The 18,878-nt window shown below is 42.6% G+C and overlaps 1 protein-coding gene across 1 annotated transcript in view; it reads left to right on the plus strand.

Annotated features, from left to right (window-relative positions):
• Positions 1-18,165, plus strand: part of HSPA4 (heat shock protein family A (Hsp70) member 4) — a 122,385-nt gene extending 104,220 nt beyond the window's left edge. The window contains exons 15-19 of the mRNA XM_030211745.1: positions 9,459-9,584; positions 10,153-10,260; positions 12,492-12,611; positions 17,400-17,561; positions 17,908-18,165. Coding sequence (XP_030067605.1) covers positions 9,459-9,584; positions 10,153-10,260; positions 12,492-12,611; positions 17,400-17,561; positions 17,908-18,114 — 723 coding nt within the window. The 3' untranslated portion in view covers positions 18,115-18,165. The remainder of the gene's footprint in view (positions 1-9,458; positions 9,585-10,152; positions 10,261-12,491; positions 12,612-17,399; positions 17,562-17,907) is intronic.
• Positions 18,166-18,878: the final 713 nt, after the last annotated feature.

The following is an 18,878-nucleotide window of genomic DNA, read 5'->3' on the forward strand; positions in this document are numbered from 1 at the left end:
TAATTTAGATATCGCTACTTTTATTAGAGCAATCTGAGGAAGAAGTAAAAACTAAAGCTACACTTTTGGTCTCTTTGTATTTCTACAGGACAAGGAAGCATTATTGAGATATTTCCAAAAAGCCCAGCCTATTTTTTTTAGGAGAGAAAGTATTGATTTTTTCCTGATATTTACAAATGGACTCAGGAAAGGAGGAAAAAAATTCTTGGAGTGAGACAAGAGGCTTTAGCATTGAATGTCCATTTCCAACTACGATTTCCATGTAAATGTATTCTTTCCTCAAAGATAAGAAATATGTTTTTTGAACCTCTCCAGTTGCGCAGTTTTTTTGAATGCTCATGGAATTATCGGTGAAGTTCCAAATGTTTAGCTGTTTAGATGTTAAAATAGGGGATGGCTACCTATAGTTTACCTATAACTATTACCTCTATAATCCAACTTCCTTTGGAATGTATATTCAAGGACCCTTCTAATTGTGGACTAAATTAACCAAGTAGAACTATTTCTTTGTACTTTACACCTCTCTACCTTTGTACTTTACAAACTTGGTGTATTTCCTTCAAAGATTGTTGTATCTTTGCAAAACTTAAAAGCATAAATAAAATTAAAAAAAAAAAAAAAGAATTTGCTTCCTTGCATCTTCAGAGGGTATATCCAGGGTTTTGCTGGCTTTCAGGAAAGAGGTGGTGTTCATTTAAATGGAGGAGGTTTGCCATCTGGTGTGAGGGCAAGGCCCTAGATCCTCTTTCTTGCCCTACACAGACCCAGCTTGACGACTCCTGCACCACTCTGTGTATCTGGTCTTAAGACCAACTTTGTAAGGGTTCACCTCAGTGCAATTAGTAGTTACACTGTGTAGAAGGTAAGCCCAGAGAGCGGTGACGTCACGCGGAGTAATGGCGTTGTGAGAGAACTGCTCCGCATGCCATACCCGAAGACTCAGCAAAAATAACCTCCTACTGCGTTGATTAAGAGCGTGGAGCTCGTAGTCACCCGTCAGAAGATCGGGAGAGTACTGCAATGGCCGGAAAAGAGCCTACAACTGCCCACAAAACCCTCAGACTTTTTATACACGCCGCAGCATTGCATGGCCAAGATGGCGCCTACAGAGGAGCGCGATAAGACTGCTAGCACCAGGCGGCATATATCCTCCGGTGAGAGCTCGGGGGAGGAGGAGTTTTCGGCGAAAGAATTTCGAACATTGCTGGAGGAGATCTGCTTGGATATTAAGGGCGGTAGAGAAAATTTTGCGAAGCTAGCCTCTGAGCTCCGCGGAGAGATGGTGGAGATGGGTCAACGGGTGGACGAGATAGAAGAACGGGTGGAAGAGCAGCAGGGAGCCGTGAGCGTGGTGGAGAACGCTTTGAAGGATCAACAAGCACTAATCAAAACTTTGAGTGATAAAGTGGAAGATCTTGAAAATTGGGGTAGGAGATCCAGTGTACGCATTCGGGGCATCCCAGAGCAGGCGGACTATCTGGACTGTGACTGGATTGCCCGACAAATTGCTAGCTTGCTATTGTCAGAAGAAGGTAATGAGATGGCACCAGAATCTATCAAAGTGGATCGGGCGCACAGGGTGCTGGCCCGCGTCCGATCTAATGCACCGCGGGATATTATCACCTGCTTCTCTGACTACAAAATGAAAGAGACTATTCTGCGCAAGGCGCGTAAGCAGGAGACCCTGCAGTGGGATTCTTTTCCCATTGAATTGTATCAAGATCTGGCTCCTTCTAGCCTGAAAAGGAGAGCAGAGCTGCGGAATTTTACAAGATATCTCCGTGATAAAGGCATCGCCTGTCGTAGGCAGCATCCTTTCGCTTTGGCTTACAACAAGGAGGGAAAATGGTGCCGGATTCAAAGCGTGGAAGAAGCATGTGCAGCCTGGCCGGAGGTGGAGGCACCGTCGGAGGGTCCAAGCAAGTCTGGAAATATGGGAGCGGAACATCGAGTGGCGCGGCAAAGATGGACCAGAGTGGCGAAAGGCACAGGTCGTCTCACCAGACAACGTTCAACACAGCAGTTGCCATCTCCTAATGCTACAGTGACTTGAGCTAACTGTTTATGTGAATGTGTATTTATAATTTTACATAGATATACTACAAGCGAGTGGGTATGTTTGTGTTTTTGGGAATGAGCGAAGGGGGTTATGTTTACATATAAGTGATAAGAGGTTAATCTGTTATGGCATGTATTTGGTCACCATTCTCTAGTTTTAGTGGTGGGACTAGCTGGCCCACTGGTTGGATCTGGGGAAAGGGGGTGGGGGGCGGGGGATGGGGAGGGGGGACTGGGTATTTCGGGAGGAGACTAGAGGTAGCTAGTTGCACTGGAGGCCCCGTACTGATTATTGGAAGGGCAATAGGGGCACCTGGTTTGAACCCCCATGACTCAGATATTATGTATGTCATTAAATGTTCGAGGCCTCAACTCTCCCATCAAACGTAAGAGATTGTTTAGAGAAGCGGGTGGGCGTGGATATCCTGTTTATTCAGGAGACGCACTTACTGCCCAAGCATAAATACCTATTAAAAAATGTGGGATACCCTCACCAATACTTTGCTTCCAATAAGAAACAGACTAAAACGGCGGGAGTGGGGATCCTTTTTAAACGTGATTACGCATGGGAGTTTGAAACGGTTAAATTAGACCCGGAGGGAAGGTTCGCAATTGTGGTAGTGAACCTGGGAGGTCACAGTTACACTATAGTTAATATTTATGCCGCTAATCATTCTCAAGGGGACTTCTTTGAAATTCTTAGTAACCAACTTCTGAGATATGTACGGGGTGATCTTGTACTAGGCAGGGACTTTAACTTAACTATGGATCCCGTGTTGGCTAATTCGTCGGGGAGGGCTCAATATGCACAACCGGAGAGGGACAAGCTCATCCAATTTCTTAATCAGTGGGGATTAGTGGATATATGGCGGGTTATGCATGGAACTGGGAGGGATTATACCTATTATTCTACACCACACGACACATTCTCGAGAACCGATATGTGGATGGGTAGCACTGGCACAGTCCGCAGAGATCCATACTCGCTCCTGGTCGGATCACGCCCCTATTACTATAACGTTGAGAGGCGGGCCCTTAAATAGGGGGGATAGAAAATGGATATTCCCTGATGGGTTGCTGGATGATCCCAAAAACGTTAAACGTATTGAGGGGGGCATCAGGGAATTTTTGCATTTCAATGATGCCCCGGATATCAGCCTGGAGACATTATGGGAGAGTCTAAAAGTGGTGATCCGAGGGAAAGTGATCTCGTTGCAAGCATATCTGAATAAAGATACCAGGAAAAAGGAAGCAGAACTCCGACAACAGATACAACAGTTAGACATGCTGGTCAAAGGTCAGCAAGCTACAACAGATCAACAGGAGGATCTGCATAGGGCTAGAGTACAACTATTAGCGCTGGAGCTTGTGGCTATTAAGGAACAGATGCAGCGAGTACAGCAGGAGCACTATGAATTTAATAATAAGGCTAGTAAGCTTCTTGCATATAAATTAAAACAACTGGCAGGTCGGAATGCCACTGGTAGTGTGAGCGATGAGGAGGGGCAGCACTGGGATCAGAGGACATTCAGATAGTGTTTCTGCAATATTACCAGAAGCTTTACCAGCCGGAAGCTCCTCTGTCAGATGCTGATATGCAGTCCTTTCTAGATGGGGTGGATCAGCCGACTTTGAGGGGGCCCGAGCAGGATATGCTGTCCGCTCCTATAGAACTGGAGGAGGTGATAGGGGCCATTAAAGACTTGCCCGGGGGCAAGGCACCAGGGGCGGATGGGTACAGCAATAGGTTCTATAAATGCTTTAAATCACTCTTAGCGCCCATACTACTTAGATTGTTTAATGCCATACAGGCGGACACGACTCTTCCTAGGTCGTGGAGGCTGGCAACAGTTGTTTTGTTACTTAAACCTCATAAAGATCCTCAAAGCTGCGGCTCTTACAGGCCCATCTCCCTATTAGGGACAGATTATAAGATCATGACCACAATTTTGGCTGGGCGATTGCAAAAAGTATTGCCCCGTCTGGTTCATGAGGACCAGGCTGGGTTTATAATGAACAGACAAACTTTTGATAATACCAGGCGGGCACAATATATATTGGAGCGGATTGAGAAGGTGGGACAACTGGCGGTTTTCCTCTCTTTGGATGCCGAGAAGGCTTTCGATAGAGTGCTGTGGCCCTTCCTCTTTGCAGTGCTGAAAAGAGTGGGCTTTAACGGGCAGTTTATGAACTGGGTCTCAGCGCTCTATCGACACCCCATGTCCCAAATATTGATTAATGGCTCCAATACGGTGCCCTTTGAACTTTATAGGGGCACACGGCAGGGATGTGCTCTATCACCGCTGCTGTTTGCATTGTTTATGGAGCCCCTAGCGATCCTGGTTAGACGGGATCCCGATGTGCAAGGTATCAGAATAGGGAGGCAAGAAACTACTACTACTACTTAACATTTCTAGAGCGCTACTAGGGTTATGCAGCGCTGTACAAAATAAAGACGGACGGTCCCAAACTAAACTTCTGCTATATGAGGATGATGTTCTGCTCACGGTTTCACACCCTCAGACTTCTTTGAGAGCTGTGATGGAGATTCTTAAGCAATATGGAGTGGCCGCTGGCCTAAAGATTAACCTTCAAAAATATGAACTCATGCCGCTACAATTTCCAGAGGGGCTTCAAGCTGAATTACAACCGCTGTTCCCATTTAAATGGTCTCCTAAGGGTATTAGATACCTGGGAGTTACTTTGACACCTAAAACTGAGGATTTATACCTGGAAAACTTTCCCCCTAAATTGCAGGACTTATTTTGGGAATTTGATAGATGGGGGGGGGGGGGGGGGGTGGGGCTTCGCTTGTCCTGGATGGGGAGAATAGCGGCGGTGAAGATGACCATACTGCCTAGGCTACTTTACCTCTTTATGGCTGTGCCGGTTGCTATTCCACATACATTTTCCCACACACTTAACAAGAAGGTGTTCGCCTTTATTTGCCGTAAGAGACCTCCCCGGGTGAACCGCAAGATCGTATATCAGCTTTGTAAAAATGGGGGTATGGGAGTACCAAATTTTGGGTTATACTATAAAGCTGCTTTGTTTCAAATGTTAGCTATGTGCCTGAAAGGGCCAACTAAATTATGGACCCATGCGGCACAATGGGGATTGAAAGGGGTGCCTATTTGGGCGGCACCATGGTTGCCCATGCCGTTGCTACGGGGCTTACTCTTGGGGTTAACTGGTCAGATGAAGGTGGCCCTGGGTGAGTGGGCACAATGTAGGAATGTCTGGTTTCCGGGGCGTAAATACCACTTGACCACACCCATTATATACGCGACAGATTTTACTCCTGGTTGGGTAGAGGGAGTATATGGGCGATGGTCAGCCGCTTCTTTGCATCTGTTGGGGCAGATATGGGAAGAGGGGACTTGCTTTTCATTTAACACCCTACAGGATGAGTTTGGCCTCACAGATCGGGATAGATTTCCTTATATGCAGATCAGGGATTTTGTGTATCGGAGAGCAAAATCGGAACTTTCCCTACCTGTAACGGAATTAGAAATGGCAATGAGGAATGGAGAGGGGAAAGGGGGAATCTCCAGGATTTATCGTGCACTGTTACTTAGATCCCAACCCTTAGAACGCTGTGTTCATAAGTGGGAGTCCTTACTAACAGTTAAATATGATCCAACCCGGTGGGGTTGGATTTATAAGAATCTATTATCCTTTTCGGTTGCCACTCCAATGGTGGAAAATGGGTACAAGATGTTATATCAGTGGTATATGACCCCTAGCAGAATAGCCCGCATTTTTAAAACAGGTGAGGCACAATGCTGGCGTAAATGTGGGTCCATAGGAACTTTTTGGCATATATGGTGGAACTGTCCAGTGATTCAACAGTTTTGGAGAAACTTACAAGCCCGATTGCAGGGAGGTCTGGGAGCTGCGATCACCCTTAGTCCGGGCTTATGTTTGTTGAATATCTCACCACAGATGAGCCGTGGTTCGCAACACTCTCTGATGGCTCAAATTGTTACAGCAGCCAGGACTTTAATTGCAAGAATGTGGAAACAAACTGCGGACCCAACGGTAGATCAGGTTTTGGCTAAGGTGGACTATTGCTGTCTAATGGATAAACTTACTGCTTTACGGAGAGGTGGTATGATTCGGTTTCTCAAAACATGGACTGCATACATGGGGTGGAGGGGTTTATCAGTGTGATCTCTAGTGGAAACGGCTGTCTCCTTGTTCTTGGATAAGATTTCTCCTTCTAAATACCCTGGGGGGAGGGCGAAGGGATATTGTACAGTTCTGATGGGGATGTAAAGATATGCTGTTTAGGATGCGAAGTGTATGATGTTTGTTTGATATGAAAATGCTAATAAACACACTTAAAAAAAGAAGGTAAGCCCATCTGCGGGCAGTCTAGTTTTATTTATTTTTTATTGGGATCTGTTGACCACCTTTATGAAGAGATTCACCAAAGGTGGTGTACAGCAGATACAGTTTAACATAAAACTTACAATTTTATTAACAGCACAACAATAGTAAAATAACCAAGTATAAACATAAATGAAGTAAACTTGAAAACAGTAAATTGAAACCTAATAATAGAACTACTGTGAAACAGTATCAAAAACACACATTTAACAGCACTGGAATTCAAATACCAGAGATATGACAGTGTTAGCATAATACTAATGATACACCTAATAAGCATGCATTAGAACATTCAACTAATATAGATATAATGCTAATTATTTACTACAATACAGCTTACTATATAGTTGAGAGACAGAGTGCAGATATATGATGAGAACAAAATGTGTGGTACAGAGTCAGCTGGGATAATGGTTAGCTAAACTCAAGGCAAGTTCTTTATATAGTTAAGAGATAAGGAACTGATTTAAGTTACTGTGTATAGCAAGCTAGTCCAGGTGCAGAATGAGTGTATAGTCAGTCACCATGTATTAAAGGCTTGGGAGATGAGCCAGGCTTTCACCTGCTTCTTGAAATAGAGGTAGTCTCAAGTTACACATAGCCTCTCTGGGAGTAAATTCCAGGCTCGCTGGTGTGCATCACATCGTACAATTTCTTTTGACGAAGGTTCATGTAGTGATGATCCTTGAGAGGACCTTAGAGGTCTCAAAGGTGTGTAAAGGGCTAACTTATTCTTCAAGTTCTCTGGCCCATTTTGTCTTTAGACTTTGAAAATCAAATATAGTTCTAAATTTAGCTATGTAATGTACTGGTAGCCAGTGTAGCTTTTGCTGAAAGGGTGTGATGTGATCACGCCACTTGCAGCCTTCGCTTGTGTTGCAGCATTCTGAATTATTTGCAGCTGATACAAAGTCTTTTTGTTTTGGCCAGTGTACAGGGTATTACAGTATTCTAGCCATGATGTTACGACATGGACCACTGTGGTCAGACTCGTCTTTTTAATACATGGAGAGGGATTTCATTAGTAATAGACAGGAATCAGAGTGAGTAATGAGTCTAGCAGTATCCTAAGATTCCTGACCTGTGATTTTAGGGGAAGGTCATACTTCCGAAAAGGTATTTTTGGGAAGTTATTTGCTTCGAGAGGTTTGCTTTTGACAAAGCCCCCTGGCAAACTTCTGCCTGTGTCATGGGGACCTCAATGTCATCCTTACCTAGCTGATGAAAGTTCCTTTTGAGCCACTTGATTCCTATCTACTGAAGTACTTGACCTGGAAGGTCTTGTTTTTGGCGACAGTTGCTTCAGCTTGCAGGGTCAGTGAGCTTCAGACCTTAGTGGATTCACCTTACATGAAATTTCATCATAACAGAGTAGTTCTTCACACCCACCATAAGTTCTGCCTAAGGTAGTGGAGTTACATCTAAATCAGTCTATCATCCTTTCAACATTTTTTTTCCCCAAACCTCATGCCCCATCCTTGTGAAAGCGCACTGCACACTTTGGGCTATAAGCGAGCATTGGCCTTTTACCTGGAGCGGACTAGGTCCTATAAACAGTCCATCCAGCTTTTTGTTTTTGATCCCAACAGGATGGAAATCGCCATCGGAAAATGCACAATTTCCAGTTGGCTGGCAGATTGCATGTCTTTTACTTACGCCCAAGGTGGGCTGACTCATGAGGGTCATGTCGATGTTCACAATGTGAGAGCTATGTCGTTGTCAGTAACCCACTTGATATCGGCTACAACATGGTCTTTAGTCCTCATATTCATATCCCACTATCACCTTCAACAAGATACCTAATGTGACAGTCGGTTTGGACAGACAGTTCTGCAGAATTTCTTCGGGGTCTAGAATCCATCTCCACCATTCTAGTTCCGTTTTTTATTCTGTTCCAGGCTGCACACTCAACCATCCAGGTTAATTGACTTTTTTTGTACTCACCATTGCGAGTTCCTATTGTCCTAATGTGTTTCTTCTTTCTTCCTTTCTTTTTGTTTTTTTGTGAGCCTGGTAGCTAGAGACTCCACATATGCGAATTAGCTGGCCTGCTTGTCCTCTGAGAAAGCAAAGATAATTAATTACCTGTTGCAAGTATTCTTTGAGGACAGCATTCTCACATATCCTCCCACCTCCCCTTGGGGTATAGCTGTATTATTGTACTGTTGGTTCTGCACTTGTGAGTTAGCTAGGAAGGCACCCATGCATGCATGGTGGAAGGGCTGTCTCAAGCTCTTAAAGTGGTACGCTGAGCAACATTTCCGCATTGGGCACCATGGATGATGCCACCCACTTGTGAGAAATAAGTGGCCTACTGTCTTCCGAGAATACTTGGTACAGGTAAATGTCTTCAGTTTCTTCATGGACAAACAGGCCAGTTGTATTCTGAGTGAGGTTTGTTTTTTTTTGTTAGCTAATTCAGATTTCAAGGGAGGAACAGATGTCTAAGGTGATAAGGACTTGGATGTTATCCATGTAGACTAACATGGTAATGCCAAGCAAATTGTGTTAGGGTCAGCAGGGGGGGGAGGTGCCTTTCTCTGTACCTTTTTCTAATGCGATTATATCTTTTTTGAGATATGGTGACCAGAATTGCACACAATACTTAAGGTGAGGTCACACTATGGAGCTATACAGAAGAATTATAAATTTTTTTCCATTTGTTTTCCTAACACGAGTCATACTAATCAGATATCGATTTGTTGTGCATGATGACACCTAGATCTTTCTTGGATGATGACTCCTAATGTGAAACCTAGCATCTTGTAGTTGTAACTTGGGTTATTCTTCCCAAAGTGCAACATGTTACATTCCACATTAAATTTCATCTGCTATTTGGATGCCCAGTCTCATAAGGTCCTTCAATTTCTCATGCAATTTAAGGACTTTGAATGGTTTTGTCATCTCCAAATTTACCACCTCACTTTGTTCCTATTTCCAGATCATTTATGAATGTGAGCTGAGATGTATGTGAAGAAAAATGTATTGAATGACACTGTTCTTCACAGGGTAAAATGATCATGCAGGACAAGTTGGAGAAAGAAAGAAATGATGCCAAGAACGCGGTAGAAGAGTATGTGTATGAGATGAGAGACAAACTTTGTGGCATCTTAGAAAAATTTGTTAGTGAAGATGTGAGTATAATTTACTCTTCTAGAGAACACAGAATGGGAGCTAGAATGTTTAATAATAACAAACAAGAGACAATAGTAGATGATTTCACTTAATTATACAACACTCCAATTCCTAATCAATAACTTTAACAGCAGCAAGCAGGGTTCAAGAGGAGTTGGGTGAGGAGAGAGGGGGGGAAATATGATAAATGCTGTTGCATAGAGTTGATACTATAATTGGTTGACTGAGATGTAACTATATCACTATGTTGTAAAGTATATTGGTATTACAAATCTAATAAAAACGTTGAAACATAATTTACTCTTCAGCACTCGAACACATCCATATATTTGCCAAGCTCAGATTGTTGGAAAAGGGTGAAAAAGTTAGTAATTACATTTCTTAATAAGTTTTATATTAAAAAATAAGCTACATTCTTCATTTTAAAATGTAATATTAACTTTACCTCATTGGATGATTTTTGTTGAGGTTAAGGCTGTTATGTAAAATGAATAAAGCAGATTTTAGATAGTAGTATGCCGAGGACAGCTAGGAATTTCCTTTCTTTACAAATGTCTTTGTTGTTAGGATCGCAACAGTTTTACTTTAAAACTGGAAGACACAGAGAACTGGCTGTATGAAGATGGAGAAGACCAGCCCAAGCAAGTTTACATAGATAAACTAAGTGACCTAAAGGTGAAAGTTATTGCAATTCTACTGAATGTATAATACAAATCAGAAGACTTAACAGAGGGTGGAGGAGGCTAGCCTAACACAGACTTTATACTGACGCCTGTTCAGTAGCGTAGCCAGACCTCATTTTTTGGGTGGGCCTGGGGGTGGACTGGGTGGGCATGACCCATATATTTCCTCTCTGTCCATCCCCCTCCCGTAAAGATAAAAACCTGGGCTGGCGGGGATCTCCTGGCCCTGCCAGCTGAAGAATCTTCTGGAGGCCCCCAAGGCTTGAGAAGTCTCATCCCTGCACCAGTCACCAGCGTGGCGGGAAGCAACGTTCAGCAGCGTTGCCTGCGTTCCTGCCTGCCTTTTAAAATAATTCGTCTCCCCAGGCTCCGCTGCATTTACTTCTTCGCCCATCGCAAAGCGCTGCCTCCGCTCCCCTTTGTCGCATCCATCCAGCCCTCTCTGATCCACTTCCTGTAGTGGATACGTAGGGCCAGATGGACGCGGCAAAGGGGAGCGGAGCTGCCTGTGCAAACAGCAGCGCTTTGTCATGGACGAAGAAGTAAATGCAGCAGAGCCTGGGGAGACGAATTATTTTAAAAGGCAGGCAACACTGCTGAATGCTGCTTCCCGGACCCGGCGGAACCGCGGGAGAAAAGGCAGCGACAGCAGCAGGATGTTGGATGGGCGGGCCTGGAGGGAAAGTGGCTGGTCCAGGCCCGCCCATGGCTACCCCCCTGTGCCTGTTAACAAGAAATCTTAAAATCTCAGTCATGACTTAGGTGATGAACCAGCAGACAGCCTACAGTTAACTCAGTATGGCTCTTGGGTCAGCAAACTCCAATAGAAAAATGTCTGCCTATTTTAGCTGTTTAGAAGAACAAAAATTGTACTGTGGCAAGCTATATACTGTTGGGGTATCTTTATTTAAGTTATGCAAACTGATTGGTTTTAAAAATAGGTATATGTGGTGGTGTGGTAAAAAGTTTGCTGCTGAGCTTTAAGCATAGGTTTTTACAATTCACATATTGAGATGTGTTTTTAGACAAAAATTAGGTGGTGCATTCTCCTTTGAGGGTGACAGCAGTAATGTTTGTTTGTTCATGACATTTATACCCCACATTAGCCCGATATAGACTCAAGTTCAATGTGGCCTAAAAACAAAGTGAATAAAACATACTAATGTACAGAATATAATACAAATTAGAATAAGTTCAAGAAGCAAATTAATGCATGTGCAATAAGTAACCAGGGATTGATTATCTCAAGGACAAACAAATAACGGTGGATAGGTGAGAGCATAATTAGGCAGGACTAGATGGAAAACGAGATTAAGAAAAGGGTGTGGATAAAATTCAAGTAGAGGTTGTTTTTTTTTTTTTTTTTTTTTTTAATTCAAAAAGGCCAGACTGAAGAAATGTGTTTTTAGAAGACTTCTAAATGTTAGCTAATGATCTGTAAACTTGATTGATTTAGAAAGAGAATTCCAAATGTTGGTGCCTTGATAGGAGAAATTAGCAGAGTGAATTGTTTTATATATCACATTCTTACAGATAGGGAAGTGACAAGATATTCTGTAGATGATAAACAGCATTACAAGGAGGTAATTCAATAAGATTATTCATATATGATGGGGCTTGACCAAACAGAATTTGGTGAATGAAAATGCATAATTTGAAAGATATTCTATCTGGTAACCAATGTGGTTTTGGCGAAGCAAGGAGAAGACGAGCAGCAGTATTTTGAGCTGTTTTGCAATTTTTTTAGAAGACCACCTTTTAGTCCAGCATAGATGGAATTGCAATAGTCAAATTTGGTGAGGAGAAGGGATTGAACCAAAGTACGAAAGACTGATTTTGAGAAAAATGGCCTCAATCTCTTTAGCTTCCAAAGTGAGTGAAAGACACTCGAGGTCAACTTCTTGGTTTTCAAGGGTGAGGAAACGATCTATTGTGACTTCCAAGATTTTTGTTGATGCCTCAAGGGAATAGGTTTTGTTCTTAATAGTAAAGTTACTAAGATTCATAGGATGGTAAGGGTTAGTTATAATTAGAAATGTAGTTTTCTCCATGTTAAGTTTTTTTTTAGTTTGAAATTAGAAGCCTGTGATTCCAAAAGTTTTATTCCTAGACTAATCATGTGAGTTATGTCAAATAATTCCTTAGAGAATGGGATATAAATGTTGACTTCTGCACATCTGTAAAATAAATAAATTCAGCAATCTTCTGAATTGTTCTTCCTAGAGCCTGGGTCAGCCTATTCAGATACGCTATCAAGAGTTTGAAGAAAGACCAAAAGCATTTGATGATCTTGGGAAGCAAATCCAGATGTATATGAAGGTGGTTCATGCCTTCCAAAACAAGGTATGTTTTTTGTTTTGTTTTTAGTTCAGTTTAAGATTGAGCAAAAAATAGAAGCTGATGTCTTTTATGTCATTGCTCATTTTTGCATTGTTAAAGTCCAGAATTTTCATTAATATGTTCATAAGCATGAATTTATGTGAAGGGCACTTATGCATGTGTCCTTAAAGGACACCATTCCCCTGTTTTGAAAAGAAAATGATTTGTTTTCCTGTCATCTGCTGAGGCTGAGCAGTTAAGATTATCTTTTTTGTTTTGTTGTTTGAGTTTTCAGAGAACTTTTACAAATTTAAAAAATTTTGTAGAAGAAAAAAAAATAACCAGCATGTGGTAGGCAGTTTTCCACTTTAATAGATACCTTCCTTATTGTCCCACCAGTCCAGTTCAATTCAATAGATTTGCTGTTTTCTACCAGCAGATGGAGACTGAGAACCACTGAACCAGTGATGACATCCTTTTAATTTATCCTGTGAAGTCACTAGCCAGCATTTTCTATCTACTTTAAAGAAAAAAAATAAAATTTATTGTAGAAAGTGGAAGCAGGTCTCCTGGAATGCTACACCCACCTGTGGTGCCACAATAGAGGCTCTCAAGTATTTTGGCTGCATGTGCCTCAGTCCCCTCTCTCGAGATTAGGCCAACCCCCCCCCCCCCCCCCCCAGGAGGAGTTGCAATTATTTAATGAGAATTTTAATTTTAAATATTTGCCTGCCACATCTGTGACTGATTAGTTCTGATGGTGCTCTAAGATTATCTTTTGGTCACAGTAGTACCTATTACACTTTAGCTATGGAGGGGAGGAGGTTTGCTTAAGCTTCCTTAGAGCACTGGTTCTCCACCCTTTTTCAGTTGGGACACATCTGTCAACCAGTGCTGCAGCTGTTGTCAGCATGCTGGTGCATCTCCAGCAACTGGCACAGCAGCTGGAAAGGAACCTTGGTCAATGGAGGCAGCCCCTGCATCAGTCTTCTTTCACAAAGTACCCAACTTTTGGTGGGAAACAACGCCTTGTCAGTTGCTATGGGGAACAAGCGAGCAGTCCGGTTTTGAACTGGGCTGATGTAATTCAGCAGTCGAGAGAAACAAGTTTTGGCTACTACAGTTGCCTATGCAGGAACACACAATACAGGGGTTTTCACCAGAATTTTTGCTGTTAATGCATAAAGCATTCTTCTTGAAGGGCTTGTCAGAGTTGATATGAAATAAGAAAGGAGTTAGGTGCCACTAAGGAAGGGCCTTTGGGGGCTGAGAAGCTACGTGGCTCTTATGGTATATAGGGCCATTAAGGGTGAGATTGCAGGGGAGTGTAATATTCTAAGCACAGGGTTAGAAGTGACCAGGTTTGTTATCCTAGTGGTGGAAAGGAAATTCTTCTGTCTTCTGAAGGTGGATGCTCTTGTTTCGGCAGCCAGCCATCAAGAAGGCTATCTCGGTGGAAGGGATTGTGACCCTCAGAGATCCATAGGATTTGACATATGGAGATCCTTCTAAAACAAGCTTTTGAATTGTCTGCCTTGGCCTTGCAAATAGCTGTCTGTAGGGGTGTTGTGGCTAGGACTTGTTTTCTTTGATCTGAGCAGTTCCCTAAAGATGCTCTGAAAGGAGTCTCAGGAGGAATCTCAGAAGCAGCTTGGCTGGAGATAACTGCAGCCTTTCTGGCTAATCCTTGGACCTTATTTTGATGTTCACCATAAGTATGGCCCTTTTTAGTATTTGCCTGAGGTTTTATGTAGCTGTGGGGGGGGGGGGGAGGGGGGAAGTGAGACAGTCTGTCGTGATGGCTTCAGGAAGTAAAACTGTGGCAAGGAATGGGTCTGGAATCTCCAGACCAGACAGTGGTGATGAGACAGCCTCAAAAGATTTTTTTTTTTTTTTTTTTTGGGGGGGGGGGGGGGGGGGGGGGAGAAGTCCGGGGTCAGTGGTAGAAGTTGGAAACATGGTGGCCCATCAGTTATTTTGAAGGGAGGGCTATGTGATTGGCTTTGTGGTCCTTGAGACTGATGCTGCAGTGCACCTGCTATCAGACAATGCCGTGACTGTAGCTTATGTGAATCGATGGGGAGGAACTAAGTCAAGGAGTTAGGCCCAGGCCATCAGACTGTTAATCTACTCTATCAGTCATGTCAGCAATGTATGTAGCCAAAGTGGAAAATGTCCAAGTGAATTTCTCGAGCAAGCACACTGGATCTAGAGAAGTGGAGTCTAGTGAACCAAATATTTACCAACACTGTTCAGCACTGGGGAAACACCATTGATGGATCTTTTGGTGTCAAACAAGAACACAAGGGTTCCCAAGTTTGTCAGCCAAAAACATTGGTTGGCAGCTATACGTTTGATTTAGCTGTAGCTTTGAGCGGAGTTGTGTGGTTTTCTACTATGGCTGCTCCTGGGTTCAGTCAGAAGACAGGTGGTCATTTGGGGGCCATAGTATTAGTGGTGCTGGATTGGCCAATTAGGCTTGGTATGGAATCTCATGTAGCTGTGCAAGGAGGATCCTCCTAGTACTACTGACTGGAGGACCCGTTGATGCAAGGGCTGATACAGTTGCCGAATATCTATCCTGACTTATGGCTTACCCTTGACAGGGTGAAACTGTAAGAAGTTATTCTGCCTGAGCCATAGTTACTGTTGTGTTTGAGGAGGACTTCAACCTCCCTTAGCATATGAAGTGGAGGAGTAGCCTAGTGAGTAGAGCACTGAGCTAACAGCCAAGAAAGCCCAGTTCAAATCTCACTGCTATCTCTTATGATCTTGGACAAGTCGCTTGATCCTCCAGTGCCTCAGGTATAAACTTAGCTTGTAAGCTCTCCAGGGACAGGGAAATACCTACTATGCTTGAATGTAACTCGCCTTCAGCTACTACTGAAAAGGGTGTGAGCTAATTTCAAATATGTAAGTGTTGCAAATTTTTGAGCAGGATGTTTTTTTGACAAGTTTGGCTCTAGCCTTCCTAATGGTACCGGTAGCAGCCATTCCTTGCTTTTAGGGATTTGGTTCATGATTAGTTATTGGCATTTCATTCTGATGTAATGAAACTTCTGAGGAGTATTAAGCTATTAAGGTCTCCCTGGAACCTGGTGGTGCCTCTATGGGATCTAAAACAAATATTTTGTGTTGGTGACCTAACACTTAAAACAGTGTTCTTGTTTGACACTGTAAGATCCATCACTGGTGTTCCCCAGCACTGAACAATGTTGGTGAATATTTGGTCCACTAGACTCCACTTCTCTAGATCCAGTGTGGTTGCTTGAGAAATTCACTTGGCCATTTTCCACTTTGGCTACATAAGCTGCTGCCCAGGCCATCAGAATGTTAATCTACTCTTTAGCTCCTTGCTCAGTGAGGACAATTTTGAAATTGCAGGCCTTATCCTTGTCAAGACCCTCTTCTGGTTATTTGTAAAAGTGCTGCATCTGATTCCTTTCGCCAAAAGTTGCCAGTTTCATATGAATCAGTCGATTTTGCTTCTGGTGTTATGGGAAGTCAGTGGGAGAATCAATACTAACCAGCTTCATCGGTTGGATGCAAGAAGGACTTTCTTGTTTGAAGAGGGCAAAGAATTTTGGTGATCTGTTGAGCTTTTTTGGCTTCACCAACCAAAACAAGGGGGAGCAGTGTCGGTCACTGGTGTCCTGGATCAAAGAGAATATCGCCTCCATGCTATATCAAGGGACACCCATTCCCTCTGGTGTTCAAGGCGCATTCTATCAGAGGGTAAGCTGCTTCTTGGGCAGAACATAGACTAGTTCCACCACAGGAAATCTGTAAAGTGGCCACTTGGTCATCACTCGGTTCTTTTGTATGTCATTACAGATTGGATGTGTAGGCAAAGCAAGATGAGGCCTTTTGGAGCTGAGATCTTGAAGGCAAACATCTCTTGATTCCTGAGTGCTTTGGTACTTCCCATGTGTTGAGACTGGTCTGGTGGGATAAGACAGAAAAAATTGGATTCAATCTTCTGTAATTGGTATTGTAGCCTTGGTTGTCTGAGATGCTCAAGTTGTGTTTTGATGGTTTTCTTGTTCTGGGATATTTGGTGGTTAGTATAGCTTGCTTTATCAAAATAATACTGGCTAGTAAGTGACTGCACAGGATATTTAAAGGATGATGCCACTGGTTCAGTGGTTCTCAGCCTCTCTGCTAGCAGAAGGCAAACCTACATGTTTGAACACAAAAAAAGTTAGCAGGTGAAATCTATTTTTTCCTTATTGCTGTTTGTGTAATATTAAGTGGCCTTTATGTCCTATGATTTTTATGACATTAGTTGAAGACTTTGCCTTCTGCTTTGCAATTAAGGAAAGTGGTCCACAAACCCTTCTACCTCCTTTATTAACTACTAACCTGACCATCCACCCAGTTCAGCGAGTAGCAGCATTGCTCTGTGTTTCCTGAGTGAAGTATGGGCACTCTTTTTATCTGCAAGTTCTGGGAGTACTGTAACACTATACGGTAGCAGAAAATTCTGTGGCACCTTTACTTAGACATTTATAACTTCTGTTAAAGACTTAATCCCTGCTCTGCCACAGTTGCTGGAGGCTGTTGTGAATACAGTTTACTGTTTTGTACATAGTGATGGACATCAAATTAATCTGCACTTTTCTGTTTTATTCTTTCTTGAATGATGATCTACCAGCTCTTTTTGTCTGATACCTTCATCTTGCTTTCACCCTTGCAATCTCTTAGGCAGTTTCTGCATCTTGTGTAACGTTATCTAATGAACTTTCTTAATTTGAATATAAAAGCTAAGAAATATTCTGACTTGTATTTGATGAAATCCTTTTCATTTTATAGGATGAGCTGTATGACCATTTGGATGCAGTAGATATATCAAAAGTAGAGAAGAGTGCAAATGAAGCCATGGAATGGATGAACAATAAAATGAACCTCCAAAGCAAGCAGAGTCTAACTGTGGACCCAGTTGTAAAGTCTAAGGATATCCAGGCCAAAACTAAGGTATGAATAAAGCATACACATTTAGAAACAAGTTTTTCTCTAATAGCTGTGCCCAGCCTCCTGTTTCATACGGCTTGCGATCTGTTGCACAGTCACTGAATTACCAAAATTCAGTTACTGCTGTTGAAATTGGATAGCTTGGTGAATAAGAATAAAAGTTCTGAGTGCTTACATTCATTGAAACCACAGGTGAGGCAACTTGGGTGGGTGGAACCAAAAAAAGGAATTAACTTTGAAAACTAGACTTTTTTGATTTTGTGTTCCAGTTTATTGAAACAGACTTCATTAGGCACATGCTCTGAGTTGGTTCAAATTTTGGGGTTTGACTAAAGATTTTATGTTTCAGGAGCTGACCAGTACTTGTGGCCCCATAGTCTCAAAACCCAAGCCTAAAGTTGAAGCCCCCAAAGAGGAGCAGCAGCAGGCTGAACAGAATGGACCTGTAGGTGGAGATGGAGATGCTAGTACCCATGGAACACAAGACAACGAGCAGAGCATCAACACAGCAGCTGCTGATGCAGAAAAGAAGCTGCCCGAGATGGACATTGATTGAATTGCAACATTTGTTTATATCAAAAACTCCAATAAAGCTTTAAGTTGTCAACCTGAGTTCTGAATACAGACCAACGCACATGAATAATACAAACACCTAGGAGCTTTTTCTAGGATTGATTTTATTCTATTTTTGTGTGTTTAAATCCGTCAGAAGTCCTGACACGTAAGGTTTTTTGTTTATTGTTGTGTTTTTTCCTTTATTGGTTTAGAAGCAATGGCAATTCATTTATCAAAGCTCCAAATATCCAGGTCCTTCTTTAGGTTTTTTCCGGTATCTCTTATCATACCTTGATCAGTCCTTTAAGAAGTAAACAAGAATGTATTTAAACAATCTGGTTTTTGTTAGATGCCTTTAGAATGTTAGTCGTGAAGGTGTTTTGGATGGAATTGGTCTGAAGATGTTTGTGGCTAGATGTTTGTCTATGGCAGGGAGGAGCATAAGCAACCAACCCATGGATGAGGCCAGCATATTTTTATACTGACGGGTGGGCCTTTTATTCTCCACCCCCCCCCCCCCCCCCCCCCCAAAGTAAGCTGCAGGTTTCACCAGTTCAATATATGCATTTGGTCATGGAGAACAGTTGCACCGTTCTGTCCTAGCATCATGATAGCATTTTCTTTTCTTTTCTTTTTAAACATTTGCATTGGTGCTGGTATGTTGGTAGCCATTGTGCACATTCAGTTGCTAATGGTCTTGGGAGCCTGAAGTCTAGTTCTGTCCTGTGGAGCAGCAGTTATTTTAGTGCTTCCTTCTAGGCATAT

This window comes from Microcaecilia unicolor, chromosome 8 (assembly GCF_901765095.1).
Source record: "Microcaecilia unicolor chromosome 8, aMicUni1.1, whole genome shotgun sequence".
Lineage (NCBI taxonomy): Eukaryota > Metazoa > Chordata > Amphibia > Gymnophiona > Siphonopidae > Microcaecilia > Microcaecilia unicolor.